This window comes from Morus notabilis, unplaced genomic scaffold (assembly GCF_000414095.1).
Source record: "Morus notabilis unplaced genomic scaffold, ASM41409v2 Scaffold94, whole genome shotgun sequence".
NCBI classification, from domain to species: Eukaryota; Viridiplantae; Streptophyta; class Magnoliopsida; order Rosales; family Moraceae; genus Morus; species Morus notabilis.
The window spans coordinates 52,578-69,871 of NW_010363899.1; the positions used below are offsets into that span (position 1 = coordinate 52,578).

Here is a 17,294-nt window from a genome sequence, read left to right on the forward strand (position 1 = left end):
TCAAGTTCAAAAATTTATTCGGCCGATTCAGACTGATCCGGTCTAAATACTTTTTTTAAAATACTTTATAAAATTTCAGAGCGATCCTAAATTTTGTAGGCTTTAGAATTATAATAAGTTATCCTCTTTCATTTAAGACCGGATAATCTTGATAAATACCTCTTGAAAGTATATGTGTCAAAATTTTTATTATTTACTTTTGATTCATAATTTTTTTAGTCAAATAATTACACTAATAAAAGGATATTTATTAAGAATAAAAAATAAAGGTCTAAGTTCATGCACTCTGAAGAATAAATTCTCTAATTTTTTTTTTAAAACCGACTTGACATGAAACTTTCATTTAGACCACTAGGTCAGGTCGGATCAGGTCGGACAGCCTCTACATACTACTATTTTTTTTTCTCAATCATTATTACTATTTTTCTTTTCTAGGCAATTTATTTTACTATCAAGTTTGCTATCCTCATTGCCGAGGCAATTGTTTTTGTCGACATTTTACTAATTTTCCTTTCTATGAACGATTATTTGTTCTTTTTGGCTCTCTTTGTAGCGCTCCCAAATCTTTTTATTTTTCTTTTTCTTTCAATTTACAAATCACGAAACCCACTTTAGTATTTCATACTTGTGCAATCTTTTTTTCTTTTAGAGCTTGGATCGGAGATTATACACCTTATAGTGATGTCAGGTATGGATTTACTATCTAACATAGTCTAGAATCATAAATTTTTCGTATTTAAGTTTTGCATTTCTGTGCCCTTTTTTGTGGTTCCATATTTTCCATTTTAGACTGAATGTATTCTATATAATCCAAAGGAACACATTAGGAATGCAAAACAATTTATGACATGCAAAGGAAATATACATGGAACACCAACGCTCACAATTTTGTTTACATTTATATATATGTCATATATATACAAAGGACTTTCTCCGGTGTTCTCTCCTTTTCAGGAACACCGGTATTGCTTATTTTTTAACTGTTAGATATGTATCAGAATCTGTCTGTTTTTAATACTTTTCAATATATTATGATTTTAACTAAATCTAACGGCTGTAAAAATAAAAAAACACTGGTGTTTCCAAAAAAAAATGAAACACTGGATAAACTCCCTACGTACAAAACGCGAGGGACCATATTGTGCAGTTTGGTAAGTTAAAAAATGTAAGAAATGTACCTATGAATCTATGATGAATGTGTGTGTATGAAACACGGGTAAGAGAAAACTAGGGATAAGTATAAGGTACCAAGGAAAGGAAACAAACTATGAGACTACTTTTCTTTTCTTTTTATTTTTTCTTTTTTTTCCTGGATATGGAAAATTAATTAGGAAAACAAAATCATACTTAAAAAAAGTTTTAAGTACATCACAACTAGGATGTGGCTTGTCCAAAACATAAGACAAATTAATAAATATAACTGGAAATCTCAACTAAGAAAGCAATTTTTTTTTCTTTAAAAAAAAAATCTCAACATGCACATTGCACATGTAACCTAAAACCATTTTAAAGGAGAAGAGGGAGGAGGGCACGCACAAGTTAACCATCTAATAATATATCTTGCCAAAAGAAAAATCTAATATAAAATATACATACATATATATATATATATACATATATACACACACATATGAAGGCAAATAGAGTGCATGTTCATCAAAACAAGTACTGATCATATCCCACTAGCCGGCAATGGTATTATCGGAGCAAGGATGAATGACAAAACCCTAAACCAATAAATTAAGGTCAGTAGAGATGACAAAGTAAATGACAAGTTTAATTATCCATCATTTATTTTTCGAGTACTGTAGGATACAGTGTATGTTATAGACAAGAACATAGTTTTGAATAAGAAATAGTTTGAATATTAAGTTGATATAGACGCATCATGATCAATATTTTAAACAAATCGCATAAGATGAAAATCGGATAATAAAAAATCACGATTATCAGTTCTAAAGTGGATGTAATTATAATTCGGAAGTATTAGTTCGAGTCCGCTTATTATAAGTCGTCTTGAGGTTAAAATTAGAAGATCTTGAGCATCTTCGTTCCGCTTTCCAATTTCAAATGAAAAGGTGGCTTTTTCCATGATATATAGTTTACGGCATAAGATTAGGTGTAGGAATAGGGCGTGCTTGTTTTGGGTTATGATAAATTTTTTTTTTTTTAACTTTTTGCAAATATTTATAATGAAGGGCCAATTTCAATAAAAATTAAATGTTTTAGTTTCAAATACAATAATTACAAATCCTAATTGAATACCAAGATATATGTCCATATTTAGAGATAATATATATTTTTTAAAAGTTTTCTTGTTAAATTATACAGCCCTACCTTTACAAAAAAAAAAAAAAGAAAAAAAAAAGAAAAAAAAGAAAAGAGAATAGAGTACTTAAGTCCATGGTAAAGTCAGATGAAACATATTGTGATTTTATGGGGATGAAGGATATAAAAATTCCAACTGTAAATCTTTATCGACATATATATCAATTTTCTTGTAACATTTTCTTGGTAATTTAGCGATTAAAGGTAACACATGTCACACATATATATGAGGCATGTTTAGCGATCGACCAGCTTGTAATCTTTAATTAAGTCCAACTTTGTGAAATGAGTGCCAATTAATCAATTATAACCTTAACAATAAGATTATTATCTCAAATTTATAAAATAACAAGGAGCCGATTATGTAAAATTAATGTTGTCTATTTTTCTTAATGAAAAGGCTTAGCATATTTGAGAAACATTTTTTTTTTTCCGAGCTACTTGTGTGAGCTAAATGATGAAAGAAACTTATCATGAAAGTTTCGGGACTATTGATAATCTAGTAATGATTTTTTTTTTATTTGCATTCAACTTGTAACAATAAGGCCTAAAGAAAATTTTTGTATTTTAAAATACTTACGTGAAAAGGATGTCATGAGATAGATAGCCAATAAATTGTAGGTTTAATTTGGAACATTTTTTTGACTTTGTGACTACATTGATTAAATTCATTCATGTACAGAGAATATAAGTTTCCATCAACTAAAATTTAAGCCCTCAAAGAATATACTTAAACGGAGCTTGGTACTATAAAAATAAAAAAAAATAAAAAATAAAAAATAAACAAACGTCATACAAAACCCAACAATTGCTTTTCTTACATCTATATTGTATGTTCAAGTTCAGAAAACTATATGAGTTACAAGGGTACTCTTCACATGTTGACCCTGAAGAATATTATTCTTCCTTATTGTCTTCAATTATTCAGGTTCGTTGAGAAAACTTTAATTTCAATGTCATAATATATATGAAGTTCGAACATATATTTATTTGTGCCATAGAGCTCCTTTATATATATAGTTGTCCTTAATTATGTGCTTATAACATCTTAGAGATCCAAACTATGTTTATATATTTTCTTTTGAACCTGGCAACAAGGTTTCTTCCAACGGAAAAAAAGGACTAAAATGCGGGGTTTTTCTTTTTATAAAGTATTGTAATTTGTGATTTTTTATTTATTTAGTACTCATGTGTTGCAATTCGATTAATAATTAGCTTCATTTGCCTCATCAACAGAATCCATAAAATTGATTATTATTGAATGCAATAGTAAGAAGGGGTAAATGCTATTGTTGGATTAAATATATTGATGATTAGTAAATCGTGGGTTGAGAATATCATGTACTTGATCTAATTTTGTTTATCGCGCAATCTATGATTTTCAACTTATATTTGATTATAATTTAGAACAATCAATTATTGTTTACCAATATTGCATATAATTTACGCTTATGTATTACGCTCATACTTCAAAATAGGTGTAAACAACGAGAGGTATATATTCTATCGCATTGAACTTGCAACCATCGGCGGTTGATGTTCCAAAATTCGCCACTTTGTTCCTCAATCACGAGGATTTATTGCTTTGTTTTTGTGATGTTCACGGATATATATATATATATATTAAGAACAAAAAGAAATCCTTACTTTACAATAGTAGTTCCTAACTGGAAAGGAAGGAGAGATTCTTTTTCTTTATTGTGTTTGTTATACCTAATTTATTCCTTAACTCACTCAATCTTTCTCTCTTACCAAACAAGCTCTTAAAAAGTCTATCATCTTTTGATATGTGTAGAGCAAAAAATTATGAAGCTACAGCTAGTTGTCTAAATGCTCCACTACATCTTATAAATTGAACTAACTAAAATTAACTTATCTAATCTGTAAAAATACCATTAATCACTAATGCATGATCATATGTTATATTAATCATCTCCTCTTGCATGATCAGCACAAAGAAAATGGAAATGGCATTTAAGCCCTAATTAAATGGTCAATAAGTTATTATATACGTATAGATGTACTTCTAATTAATTAATTATATATATATATCAGATAATAAAAATCTAGCTAATTAAAAGGTTAACTCATGATGAATGTTGAGGGACAAACAACTTAGTACTTTATTAATTTCTCTATTTGAATAATCTAACTTCTAAAGTTAAGTCTCAAGCAAATTAACGTTCTACATTTATAAAATGATTACACACAGAGCTACCATAAGTTAAAGGGACAAACAAGCTTATATTAAAATTTTTCCTTTCAAAAAATATTATTCATGATGAATAGATTGATGGTCAATTAACATTTCACATCGATTGGTTGTAGATTTCCATAGAAGTTTGCTCTGAAAAAATGATCTTTCATTCATTGAAGAATTACGTGATCTTATAAATGCTAACAATCATTGTACGTTGTATGACATATATATTGTGATTTTAAGATAACAATGAGTTATATATCCGATGACTTCTTAACCCACATATTAATCTTTCTCCTTGTTCTTTGCCGATTCAGGTTAGTTAATACTTAATACTCTTATTGTCATAATATATATTTGGCTTGAACATATGTATTTGTGTGTAAATGGTTACTGATAGACCTAATAAAATGCTTATCAATTTATAGATTATGTAACAATTTGTATATTCTATACCATAACTCGTCTTCTCTAATAGGGGATTCGTATCCTGATTTGAATCATGGTTCATGATTCACTATAGTGTTTTCTCTCACAAAAAATACACGTAAATCAAAAATAGTTCTAATCTCATGATTCTAATTCATGAACTAAACGTCTCCTAGTCTCTCTCTTTTACCGACCTATATTAGAATATCAAAACATTGATAAATTATTGTATCCAAATAAGCACTAGATAAATCTGGGCCTACTTTAGCCGTCAACTTAAACGATGACATATTGTTTAAATATCTCCAACTTAATTACGGTGTGAATCCATTTTAGTCGTTCCCTAACATCCACCATGTACGTCTTAAGAGAGAGAGTATACCAAATTGTTCCATTAAAACTAAGGATGCGTTTTCTTAAAATTAAAAAAAAAAAAAAAAAAAAGGTGTATAGAATATGAAAATGGATGAAATAAAGCATTTGACTTACCTTTTTTTTAACCGAGTTTTTATGGTCATTTCATTTACATGTGTGTGTATCTCAACCGTAATGGCCTCAATTAAATATGAGACTATAATGTGTTTCAATCTGCCCAATTTTTATTGGATCGGTAGGATCTCCTACTAATAATTTTTCCTTCCACCGTTGAATATAGGTTAAATCACATCTAAAAAAAATGATAGGCAGAACATGAAGAATTATTCAGTGAATTAGGTGTAACATATCATCATGTTTATGTGGTATACCCATCGAATAAAAAGTTAGCATTTAGGTAATGCAACTACAAAAAAATTTCTTGCAGAACAGACCGTTTTTAAAACATATTTAACATTTAAAAATTAAAATTTAGATAACTCTTTTGTTTTCAAGCCTTACCATAGAAATCTCCATTTTAATTTAACTTAATAGTCTCTTTATGGTAGGAACTTTATGGAACGTTTTTGTTATGTCGGAAAATGAGTTGGGATGTTTTGAAAGTCACTAACCAAACTAGGATTTAGTTTCAAAGTTGGCTTTAACCGCCTAAAATCAAATATGTTGGAGTAAATCAATCACTTACTCTTGTATACAAATAGTACAACAATGTAAAAGGATTCGTATATTTTGTTGCAATCTACACACACAAACATCTAAATTACTACATTATAGACAACTTTCTACCAAAAAGAAAAAATTCTCATTTTGTTGTTCTTTTTTTTTTTTTTTTTTTATGAGCAACAGAACCTATGACCAGAGTTCTTTGAAATCGTGGCATATGTCGTAATGATGTAGAATGTATTCTGAGATGCAAAACAAGATTTCCAACATTAGTAAACGCAAAATGTGTGCTCAAAGCTCGCGGATATATACACAACGGGGTAAATGTTATTGCCTTAAGTATAATTAATTGTATGCTCATAGCTCGCTGATATATACACAACGGGGTAAATGTTATTGCCTTAAGTATAATTAATTGTTGTTTACTTATATGTGAGCATCATTTTATGTACTATGTATTTGCTTAAACGTGTATGTATACATTTTGTTGAAGCAATGTCACGTCTATAGTGTACTTCTTGGATTACCATTGTCTTGCTAATGTAATTTATAACACTATATTACTTCCATTTGTAATAAGTACACAAATTATGTACTTGGCAAAACAAAAAAAAAAACAAAAAAAACTCAATATATGTGATTTTAAGAGCCAATCGAATCAGTGTATTTTTATTATCTTTGATATTATCAATAAAATTAATTTTGAGTTATGAATTTAATTATGTTAATCAACTTAATGCCATGAATTAGAATTATTGTGAGCAATAATTAGTTGTATCCCAAACAGTTATATTTATAGCTAGTTCTTTTTATTCCACTAGATTCAAATCCGTGGATATCTTTTTGGTAAATAATAATCCGATTGGTTACAATATGTAGTTGCCTTGGATAAGGAATTGATTTAACTAAGAAGTAATTTGACAAGAATGTCACAACAGACATAATAATTGACACTTAATGCGGTTTCAAACTCCATTACATTAAAGTTGCAGCAATGGCTATCAAAGCATGAGTAAGGCCCAAGAGCGGAGTCAGAAAAATAAATTATAACTTCAAATTTTGAGCGGGATAAAGAAGAAACAGACTTACAATTTCATATTTTTAAAAGAGACAACTGTAAATTTTAACAAAATATAATTAGGTGGCCGCCACCTACCTCAGCTCCGCCCTTTAAGCACACATATATAAAAGACAAATTTATTCCCCATATACGAATTCAATTCAAGAGAAGTCTAAAAATAATTTTTTCCGAGTCATAAAACTATGCCATAAAATTTTAAAGTTTCAATTCCAAATAAAAGGAGCAATATTATTTTTAACGAAAATCCAACCCCCACCACGCCAGCATCCCAATCTCTTACAATTCTTTGACATCTGAAGCGAAATTCATCCTAATGAACCAACCTACAAAATAATCTAGGCACAAATCAACTTGAGCCTTCACGTTGTGCAGATTCATCTGTCTTTGAACATGAAGCAACACCAGTCTGAGCGTACGAGCTCTCCCAATTTTTTCCATCGAAACGCCTAACCTCGACGTGGACTAGAGTTCCAGGATCGACACACCTGAATGTAACTGAAACCCCGTCGGGGTTTGAACGCGGACGGTAAAATGAAGTTATGCCGCAAACTTTACAAAACGTGTGTTTTGCAGTATGACTGCCAAAGGTGTAGGTTGTAACAAACCGTTCGGAATCACCCAAAAGCTGAAATCTCGAGGCAGGAACAATGAAGTGGGTGTTGCCCCTCATGGCGCAATCCGAGCAGTCGCAATCCCAAGCTACAACACTCTTCGGTGCTTGAACCCGCCATTTTACCTTCCTGCAGTGGCAACCGCCACTATGCATTACTAGCCCCAAGTCCATCACAGGACTATTATGTTTAGGGGTCAAAATAACTAGATGGCTGTTTCCTGTATTTAATCCTGCCAGTATATAACCTAAAAACATGTCAACAATTCATCGCAATACGGTTAAAAAATAAATAAATAAACCGTATTATCATTGAAGTTTTTCAAATTTCTCTCTTTTTCCCCCTTTTTCAGTGTTTATGCGCCGACATAGTCCTGGTGTTGATGAATGACAGATAATCTAATGCAGCGGAATTGATAGAAAATGATTTTACCGGCCTAATCAGACGGACGATGGGACATGCAATCCCAATCTACATAAAAGAAACCCCACAAGGGGAGAATCCCCAATTTAGAGATGAAACTCAACTCTAATACAATTGTCAAAACATTCAAGTCTCCCTATTACATAAGCAATGTGAATATTTATAGCTTACATAAAAAACGATAGCAAAATAACAACTAAGATAAACGATATATTGATAACAAAACTAAACTAATAAACAATGATACAACTAAAATAAATGACTACTTGAAGTTTCGATATTGAACTCCTCAAAATCAATCTTTACCTGGTAAATACAGTGTTAAACATTCGTCAGAATCGGTGCCTGAAATTTCGCATAAATAAGATATTTACTAGTAAATACGATTTTTACTAGTAAATACAATATTTACTGATAAATATAATGTTAAACAGTCACTGAAGTCGATGACCGGATTTTTAGGTATATATAATATTTACTAGTAAATACGATATTTACCTGTAAATACAACGTTAAACGGTAGCCAGAGTCGGTGGTAGGCATTTCGGGTAAATATAGTATTTACTAGTAAATACGGTATTTACCAGTAAATACAGTGTTAAACGGTCGCTGAAAAACAATAACCGGAAACGGTCACCGATTGCCGAAAAAACAGTCACAAGTTGCCGAAAAATGGTCTCCGATCGCCGGAGCCGGCCGCTAGTCCCGGACATGGTGGACTTGACTATAATCTACCTATTTTTAAAAATATGCTATAATTTACTAATTTAAAAAAAAAAATAGATGTTTAGGGAGGAGTGAGGTGAAAAAGGAGATTTAGGGGTATTTTTAAGTTTTTAATAATGTTTAAAATTTAAAATATCAAATTATGCTATAATTTACTATTTTTAAAAAATATGTTATCATTTACTAATCACTAATACTAAGGCCTCGTTCATTTCAACGATTCAAATATAAAAATAAAAACGTTTTTGTTTTCATTTTTATACAAAAAACAAAAACGTTTATATGTTATCATTTACTAATCACTAATACTAAGGCCTCGTTCATTTCAACGATTCAAATATAAAAATAAAAACGTTTTGGAACCAATTCCAAACGCACCCAGAGTGTTCTCTGTTTTCTTCCTTTCCCCTTTTTTTTCTCTCTTTTTTCCCATCTCAGGTCCCAAAATGAAAAGCATCAAGAGTGTTCTCTGTTTTCTTCCTTTCCCCTTTTTTTTTCTCTCTTTTTTCCCATCTCAGGTCCCAAAATGAAAAGCATCAGCTCCTAATCCTGTAAAACTATAGCTCCATAACATGCACATTTTCAGATACTTATAGGCTGTTTGGATTGCCTAGTGTAACTTTTCTTTATGACATAGGCCAAAACAGCCCCAATCCATCTATTTTCTCCCACTTAGGTTCCCTTGTTTGCGGGTTTATCTTGTTTCTTTCGAACACCAAATCTTGTGGTCTTAAAACAATAGTTCCCAAAAGAAAAGGAAAATGGAATGTTGACACAAAACGATTAAGGTCACATAGACACCAAATCTTGTGGTCTTAAAACAATAGTTCCCAAAAGAAAAGGTAAACGCCCAACTCACAGGGCCAAATCCCAAAATTCCCAATAGAATAGAAGTGTAAGAATTAAGATGCTATAGTTCCACTTATATAAAGGGAATTTGAATCCTTTTTTGCACCTAATTAAATCATTAACCAAATCAAACCACGGTATGACAAAATATGTTGATTCCTACATCCCAAAGCTCACGAGCCAATTTGTTAGAAATTCTGAACCAATATCAAGGATTGAACACCAAAACAGATGAAAGAGCTTCGAGCAATTTCCCAAAACGATTGCAGAAACAAAAAAAGAAAGAAAATTGCAGAACACACAATCAACACCAAGGATCAGATTTCAATGAGGAATCCTACATCTACCCTAGCCAAGCCAACAACTCAATCCACTATATTAATCTCTGTTACACCCTCAAGGATCAAGTTTGACCCTTCTGATCTCACTTACACAGCCACACGATCTTGAACCACATAGAAGAACAAGGCCTCTCACCCTCTCTGAAACCTCACTTTGAGCCCAATTACACCCAAATCACTCAGTTAATTACTCTAGAAATTACCAACTAGTATATATAGGTATACAAGAGACATGACTTAATACTGAGATAAATTCTAACATCCTAATTCATTTTGCTGGTTCAAATCACAACTCAAGTCTTTGCTCTCACAAAAATTCAAATTTAAATTTTTGTACTACAGTATTTTCTCTCACATAAATTCAATTTTCAACTCAAATTGAAAACTCGAGCCAGCAAAACGAACCAAACCTAATTGTTTGTTTTAGAGACTCTAACTGATTTAACTAACCAGTTAGCTGACACTTTTAATATGCTGACGCGGCATAACAATACTTGAACCATATCAACACAACTCATTATTCACATATATGCAGATATAATTAAAGAATTCAACAATCTCTCGACATCATTTAAGACGACACTACTCACTAGCTAGATCAATACAACGAAAAGCCAATGTGGGTATAAGTTAAAACAAACAATTAATCACGGGAACAAACTTTCTTTTTGGATAAATTACTGATACAATAGATAAAAATAAATCTCATAGACTATGCCATTTGGGCACTATATCCATTATCAGAATTTTCGGAAACAAGCTAATCGTACAGAGATATCATAAAAATGACAAATTTGGTATTATAATCTGAAAAACAATTGAAAAAAACAAACACCCATTTACGAGCTGAAGCTGGACAGAAGGGAATAACAATGAAAATCTAAAAAGTCACCTGTGGAAGCGATGCTCGACTGAATAGGTCTTTGCTTTACAAAATGAAGAAGGTAACAGAGGACAAGTAATCAAGGAGGAAGTAGTTCTAATATTTTCTATTACGTCTGCGTTAATGCGAAGTTTTGGGCTACAAGTTTGTGGGCTTAACAAATGTAACTGGGCCTCACTATTTTATAAAGAGAAATAGTAGGAAATAGGTCAATATGAAAATAGGTCATAACTTGTTAAGTTATAATTTATAATCAGATAAGTTATGGACAAACTTGTTAAGTTATGGTTCATAACTAGATAAATTATGGACAAACTTGTCAAATTAGGGTTCATAATCAGATAAGTTATGGACAATAACTTGTCAAGTTATAGTTCATAACCAGACAAGTTATGGATGAAAACAGTAATTTGGCCTGTTTATTAACTTATGTAAACTATTGGCCTATTAATTTTAATTCATCTCAAATCTTGACATATTTCCTTCTTTCTCCCTTTTATAAATAATATTTCGAAAATAGTAGAAAATATATCTTGAAAAGCTTAAGAAAGTATATAGATTAATTTTTAGTCATAGAAATTAATAGGCCATAACTTGTTAAGTTATAGTTTATAATCAGATAAGTTATAGATAAACTTGTCAAGTTATGATTCGTAGCCAGACAAGTTATGGATAACAACTGTGAATTATGGACAATAACCAGACAAGTTATGGACAAAAACAGTAGTTTGGCCTATTTATTAACGTATGTAAACATTAGCTTATTAATTTTAATTCATTTCAAGTCTCGACATATTTCTCTCTTCCTCTGCATGGCTTGGATCCAGATTTGCCACTCAAATCTATTAGCTTATTAATTTTAATTCATTTCAAGTCTTGGCCTATTTCTCTCTTCCTCTGCATGGCTTGGATCCAGATTTGCCACTCAAATCTCTCTCTCTCTCTCTCTCTCTCGTTTAAAAATGATACCAAACGGCAAATATTGCAAGTTTTTGAAAAAATTTAGGAACAGAAAAATTATAAAATAATTATTACACTGATATTTATATTTTATACTATAAAATTACATAGTAACTATTTAAGTGGTATTAATTTTTTTTGTTTTAAAATATTCTAAATTTTTGCTAACTTTCAATATGACTAGTATAATTTTACTGTATGTCTAATTTTCCCATTGTTCCAATTACATCACGCTCTCAAAATTGACAAAGCTGTTCTTGATTGGTTTGCTTCTCTCTTCTAAAATCATCAAATTAGGATTTTCACTCCCTATAACTTTCTTCGTTGCCCTTTATTGTTCTTTTTACTGAGGTGGGGTATTCGAATTCCAAACCTCAACAATGAACTGAATTTTACCGCTGCTTAAAACTACCTCTAATGTTTTTCTCTCTGTAAAAAAATGATATATTTGTTGCAATATCCAAAATTAAAACCTTAGTTGATCCTTTAAAAAAAAAAAGCTTTTATAATTTAAGGCCAATCAATGTCATATCTGCTGTTTTCTTTCTTGAAAAATAATGCAGGACCCCTTTGTTTTGTTTTGCTTTTGCGCCATTATTTTCTCTTTTTTTTCTTCTCTTGTGTTTTTCTTTTCTTTTCTTGAACTTACGGATAGAGAGATTCAAACTCGACACTTTATAATAAAATCAGATGTAAAATTACCACTAGACTACGCGTACAACCACTCTTTTCTTATGTTCTGCGTCAAGGGATAAGAACCAAAACTATAAATGAGTCAAGAACTACCACAACCTCTGCGAATATTAATTGTATGTTTCTTACAGAAAGAATTATATATCATTTAGAAATTTGAGCATAGAGAAAAGGAATATATGGTCTCTTTTGCAGAAAAGAGAGGGGGAGAGAGAGAAGATTAATATGGCTTCCTTAGTTTGGTAGTGATCATCAATAAAAATACAAATTAAAACTTGTAGCTTCCGCCAAGCTGAGGTAGGCCGTCTCGCAATAATTGAATATGTTTAAAAAACTTCGTCCACAATGAGGATGGCAATATTAATAGTACCCTTCAGAATATTTCTAACGCCTATATATTAATAAATTAAATCATTAAAAAATCCATCAAAGCATCTGTACTCTTCTACTTACTACGATATTGAAGTCATTGAAGGAGAATTATATATAATATTAATGCATCTGGGATAACAGCTACTTGTATTTTGGCACTTAATTAATTAAGTACTTTAAAAACAAAGTTGGTTTCGGAACATACATACATATACATATACATACATATACATATACATATACATATATATATATATATGTATATGTATATAGCTTACGGGAATGTCCAAACTAGCTACCCAGAGTGGGCATACCTAGGCGGCCAAAACAAATATAAGGCCAAGTTAGGAAAATTCATAATAAATATAAGTGTATGCGTAATATACATACATATATATATATATGCATATATGTCAAATTTGGCGTTAAGATATATAGCTGTATACGTGCTAATGATCACTCACTTTTTTTTTTTTTGGTAGAAGTTTTAATGATCATAATTGATGTCACAGTGAAGCATCAACATTGACTTTAAATATGTTAGATTATAAGCATCACTTATCCTCAATGCCCTTGTTTATAATTTCCCTTTTTATAATTAATGGCCAATGATGATATCTACTTTATTTCAACTAATTCTTCCACGTACGTGTTAAGAGAATTTGAGGTTAACTAGGGTTTTGAACCTTATAATAACCTAACAATTGATGATAAAAAAAAAAAAAAAAAAACCGAATTTGGTTAACCATAAGCTGTATTATAATACTAACCCTTCATTTCATGTTGTAAGCTTTGTGCATATAGTATGAATAATGCTTATATATACGAAATCAATTTATTCACTTCAATATCAAGCAATTACTGTACAATAGAACATGATGTACTAAACGAAAGTAACGAACGGTTTGATTTATTAATGAACAGAAATTATTCAATATTGTTGTACAGAAAATATCTTATCGATTATGTAACTTTACATATTGATCAGATATGTATATGCACTATTCCCATTCGTAGGTGTACATGTGACCCTATTCCCAATTGTAGTACAACAATATTGAATAATAATATTGACAATAAAATAAAAATAAGTGAAAGCATAAGATGCTTTCTGATCAATATGGTATATATGATCAATTCGTTCAAACGTTGTTTTTGCTCGCATTACACGTCTCAAGCATAATGGTCAATGTTGTTGGTGGAATGGCTTTGTTGCGTTGTATAAAGTAGCACCATATATTCATGCTTAATCAAGCACTGTTTCCTTTCGCAAAAAACAAAAAAACAAAATCCAAGCGCTGTTTCAGGAGACAAATAAAGCTGCTGATCAGTTTAATCGACAGATCATGCACAAATATATATTATTTCTTAAACTCAAGTTTGTGTCTCTATTTTCATACGTATTTTCGTACATATTTTATACGTAGTGCCGCATTACATATATGTCAGACACTTGTTTTTTTTTTTTTTTTAAAAAAAAAAAAACCACACACACACCCTATATCTTTGTACCTAAAAACCTAAATGATGTTTGTTTAAGATCAGATATATACAAATCCAACATCAATAATTCAGGTTTGATTTATATATATATATATATATATATGATTGTAATATGTACGTAAGTGAAGATTCTCTCTGTCCTAAATCCATTATATAATACATACACACACAGAGACATTAATTACATACGAAATATGGGCAATTTATAAACGAACAAAATCAACAAAGGGCAGCCGAACGGCAAATATTCCCCACAAAACGTGTATAAAAATTTGTCTTTTTGTGCTGATTCATTGTCTTGAGAAAGCATTCCTATATGCCTACATTTAACACAATTCGGTGGTGAATGATATAATAATGTCGAATTTCTGTCGAAGAAATATAATATTGTGTAAATATTGAAAGAAATTAAGTAGCATTTATTATGTGTATACCCACATAGTGAAAACATTACTTAGGCTGTCCTAAATAATAAGATGATTTTTGTCAGCTTATGAAACTACTCAGATAATGACAACATTTTATAATTAAATTTAACCCTTCATGCAAAGACATTAATGATAGTCATGACCATGGCCTTCTTAGATGGATAAGGGCATGAAAATGCTACAATTGTTTCCTCACAAGCCAATAAATCAAAGTAGATAAAAGGAGGAAATTATACAGTTTGAAGTCTCATGAGTCGGCGACTAGCTAGAATGAAAGGCTAGTAGGAATTATACATTTAAACCATTAGAGAATAGATAATATTAAAGAGCATTTGTACAAAATACACACACACATATATATATATATATATATATATATCACCAAGAAGTGGCAGTTGCGATAATTATTAGAGCCCGTTTAGTTCGCTGACGCGAGTTTTTAATTCAAGTTGAAATGTGATTTTATGTGAGAGCTTTTTACTGTAGTAAAAAAGTTAGATGTGACTGTTTCTGACAGTTTTTTAATGTGACAAAACTCGAATCGGTGAAATGAACGGGGTCTTAATATACGTGTGTAACATTACACCAATATTATTTCCTAAAGCCTGGAAGAGAAATTATTCATTGCTGATTTAGGGGGTGAATTTTAAAAACTAATTATCTCTCAAAAGCCTGAAAGAGAAATTACAATATCAATACCTGACCTGAAAAATATGGATTCTTTCTTTAGACATCAAGGCAAAGGTACACTTTAAACCAAATATTTCTAAGGGAACTTGAAACCAATTATATATAAGTAATGAAAAACCTCGACCATTTAGCATCCGATAAATTAAGCATCATATTTTCAGATTAGTTTGACAATGTGCTCAACCTATTTAGTTATAAGAATGTTGTAAGGTACCAATCAAAATTTGACAAACAAGTATTTATTATCTTATAAAAATACTTGATTTGTTTCTGCATAATACCAACGTATATCCATTTATTTATCGACAAATATAGATTAAACAAAACATAAATCTCAAATTATATGAGAGTATAGTGAATTAAATGGTGCATTTTTGTCGTTATATGTGACATGGTCCATTATATGCAAATTAAGTGTCATGAGCCCACATGAAGGCAAGGGGTGACCTAAAAGAGAAGATATCTAGAATTCAGAAGCTTACAACGTTTTAGCTGCCGACCTTTCTCAAATGTTTGATATCTTGCGTACATCATAGGAGGTGAGTGTGAGGCAGTTAATTAGTAATATGTTATCTTATTCATTTTAAAAAAATAAAATAAAAAAATTCATATATTCAAAACAAAAAAGCCCCGTGATCACTTACTTTCCATGAATTAAACTACTAGTCCGTGACCACACTCACAATTTTTAACCTCTTCCTTTGTCTTTACTAGTATCTGCTGCTGTCATCTTTTCAACAAGATTTTTCTTTTCATAGTTTATGTTTTTGTAGATTTTTACAAAAACAATGAACACAAGGATACACGGTAACTAATTACCGTGTTCGGAATTGATTCCGTTTTTATTTTTCACATTTTTTCAAAAAAGAAAAAATGAAAACGTTTCTAAAACGGCGTTTGGCGCAATAAAGACAAAAAATGGAAATGAAAATGATTTTTTGGTTTAGTGTAAAATAAGAGAGAAATGAAAAATGACTTTTAGTCGTTTTTTCATTTTTTGTTTTCATTTTCTCATCCCTCGAACAGAGAGAGAGAAAGAAAGACATTAATGGGTTTTTTATACTGAAAATAATATCTTGATAAAACTACCAAACGCATTTTTATAAATGATTTTTGTCTGAGATTGAAAACGTTCTCATTTTCATTTTCATACAAAAAAAATAAAATCATTTTAGAACGAGTTTCAAACGCGCCAAATATGTTTTGAAGAGCATATATATTATTTTATTTTAATTATAAATTTAGAAGCATGGTGTCTTGGTATGTGTGGGATAGGTTTTTTCTATGGGTGACAACTTAATTGGGATTTGAAGGAAGTCCTTGATGCTAGTTGACTCTTTCTATTTTGCTTAAAATGTGTGTGTGTATTTTTGTTTCTATAGTTACTACGTAGTGGTAGGGCACGTTTCCTATATTCAATTAAATCATTATTATATCAAAAGAAAATAATATAAAAAACTGTTAAAATTTAATAAATTAACGTAAAAAATTAAATCACATGGAAAGATGGTAGTTAGAAAACGTATTATATCTATAGCATAACTAGTATTACTCTTAAAAGTTTTTAATAATGACTAATTAAGGTCTGTCTCATTGATTTTCGTTAAAAAAAAAATCTAATTATATGAAGAGAAATAAAGATAAATTTTTGTGATGGAGAAGACTATTTTGTGTCACTCATAAGGACTATTATTTTTAACCTTTAGGTTAGTTTTTTAATACATGTCCGCTATTAATAT

At 30.4% G+C, this 17,294-nt stretch overlaps 1 protein-coding gene across 4 annotated transcripts; it reads right to left on the minus strand.

The window, feature by feature from the left end:
* Positions 1–7,172: 7,172 nt before the first annotated feature.
* Positions 7,173–10,979, minus strand: LOC21388436 (centromere protein V). Of its 4 annotated transcripts, none has more exons than XM_024170149.1 (3): positions 10,919–10,955; positions 8,120–8,158; positions 7,173–7,919 (listed from the first exon to the last, which is right to left on the minus strand). In XM_024170149.1, the coding sequence occupies exon 3, from the start codon at positions 7,858–7,860 to the stop codon at positions 7,423–7,425; it is 438 nt and encodes a 145-aa protein (XP_024025917.1). In that variant the 5' UTR covers positions 7,861–7,919; positions 8,120–8,158; positions 10,919–10,955; the 3' UTR covers positions 7,173–7,422. The 4 variants fall into 4 exon arrangements, with proteins under 4 accessions (XP_024025917.1, XP_024025916.1, XP_010103456.1 ...); XM_024170148.1 differs by having other exon boundaries at positions 7,174–7,934; positions 10,919–10,958; XM_010105154.2 differs by lacking the exon at positions 8,120–8,158 and having other exon boundaries at positions 7,174–7,919; positions 10,919–10,976.
* Between the last annotated feature and the right edge of the window lie 6,315 nt (positions 10,980–17,294).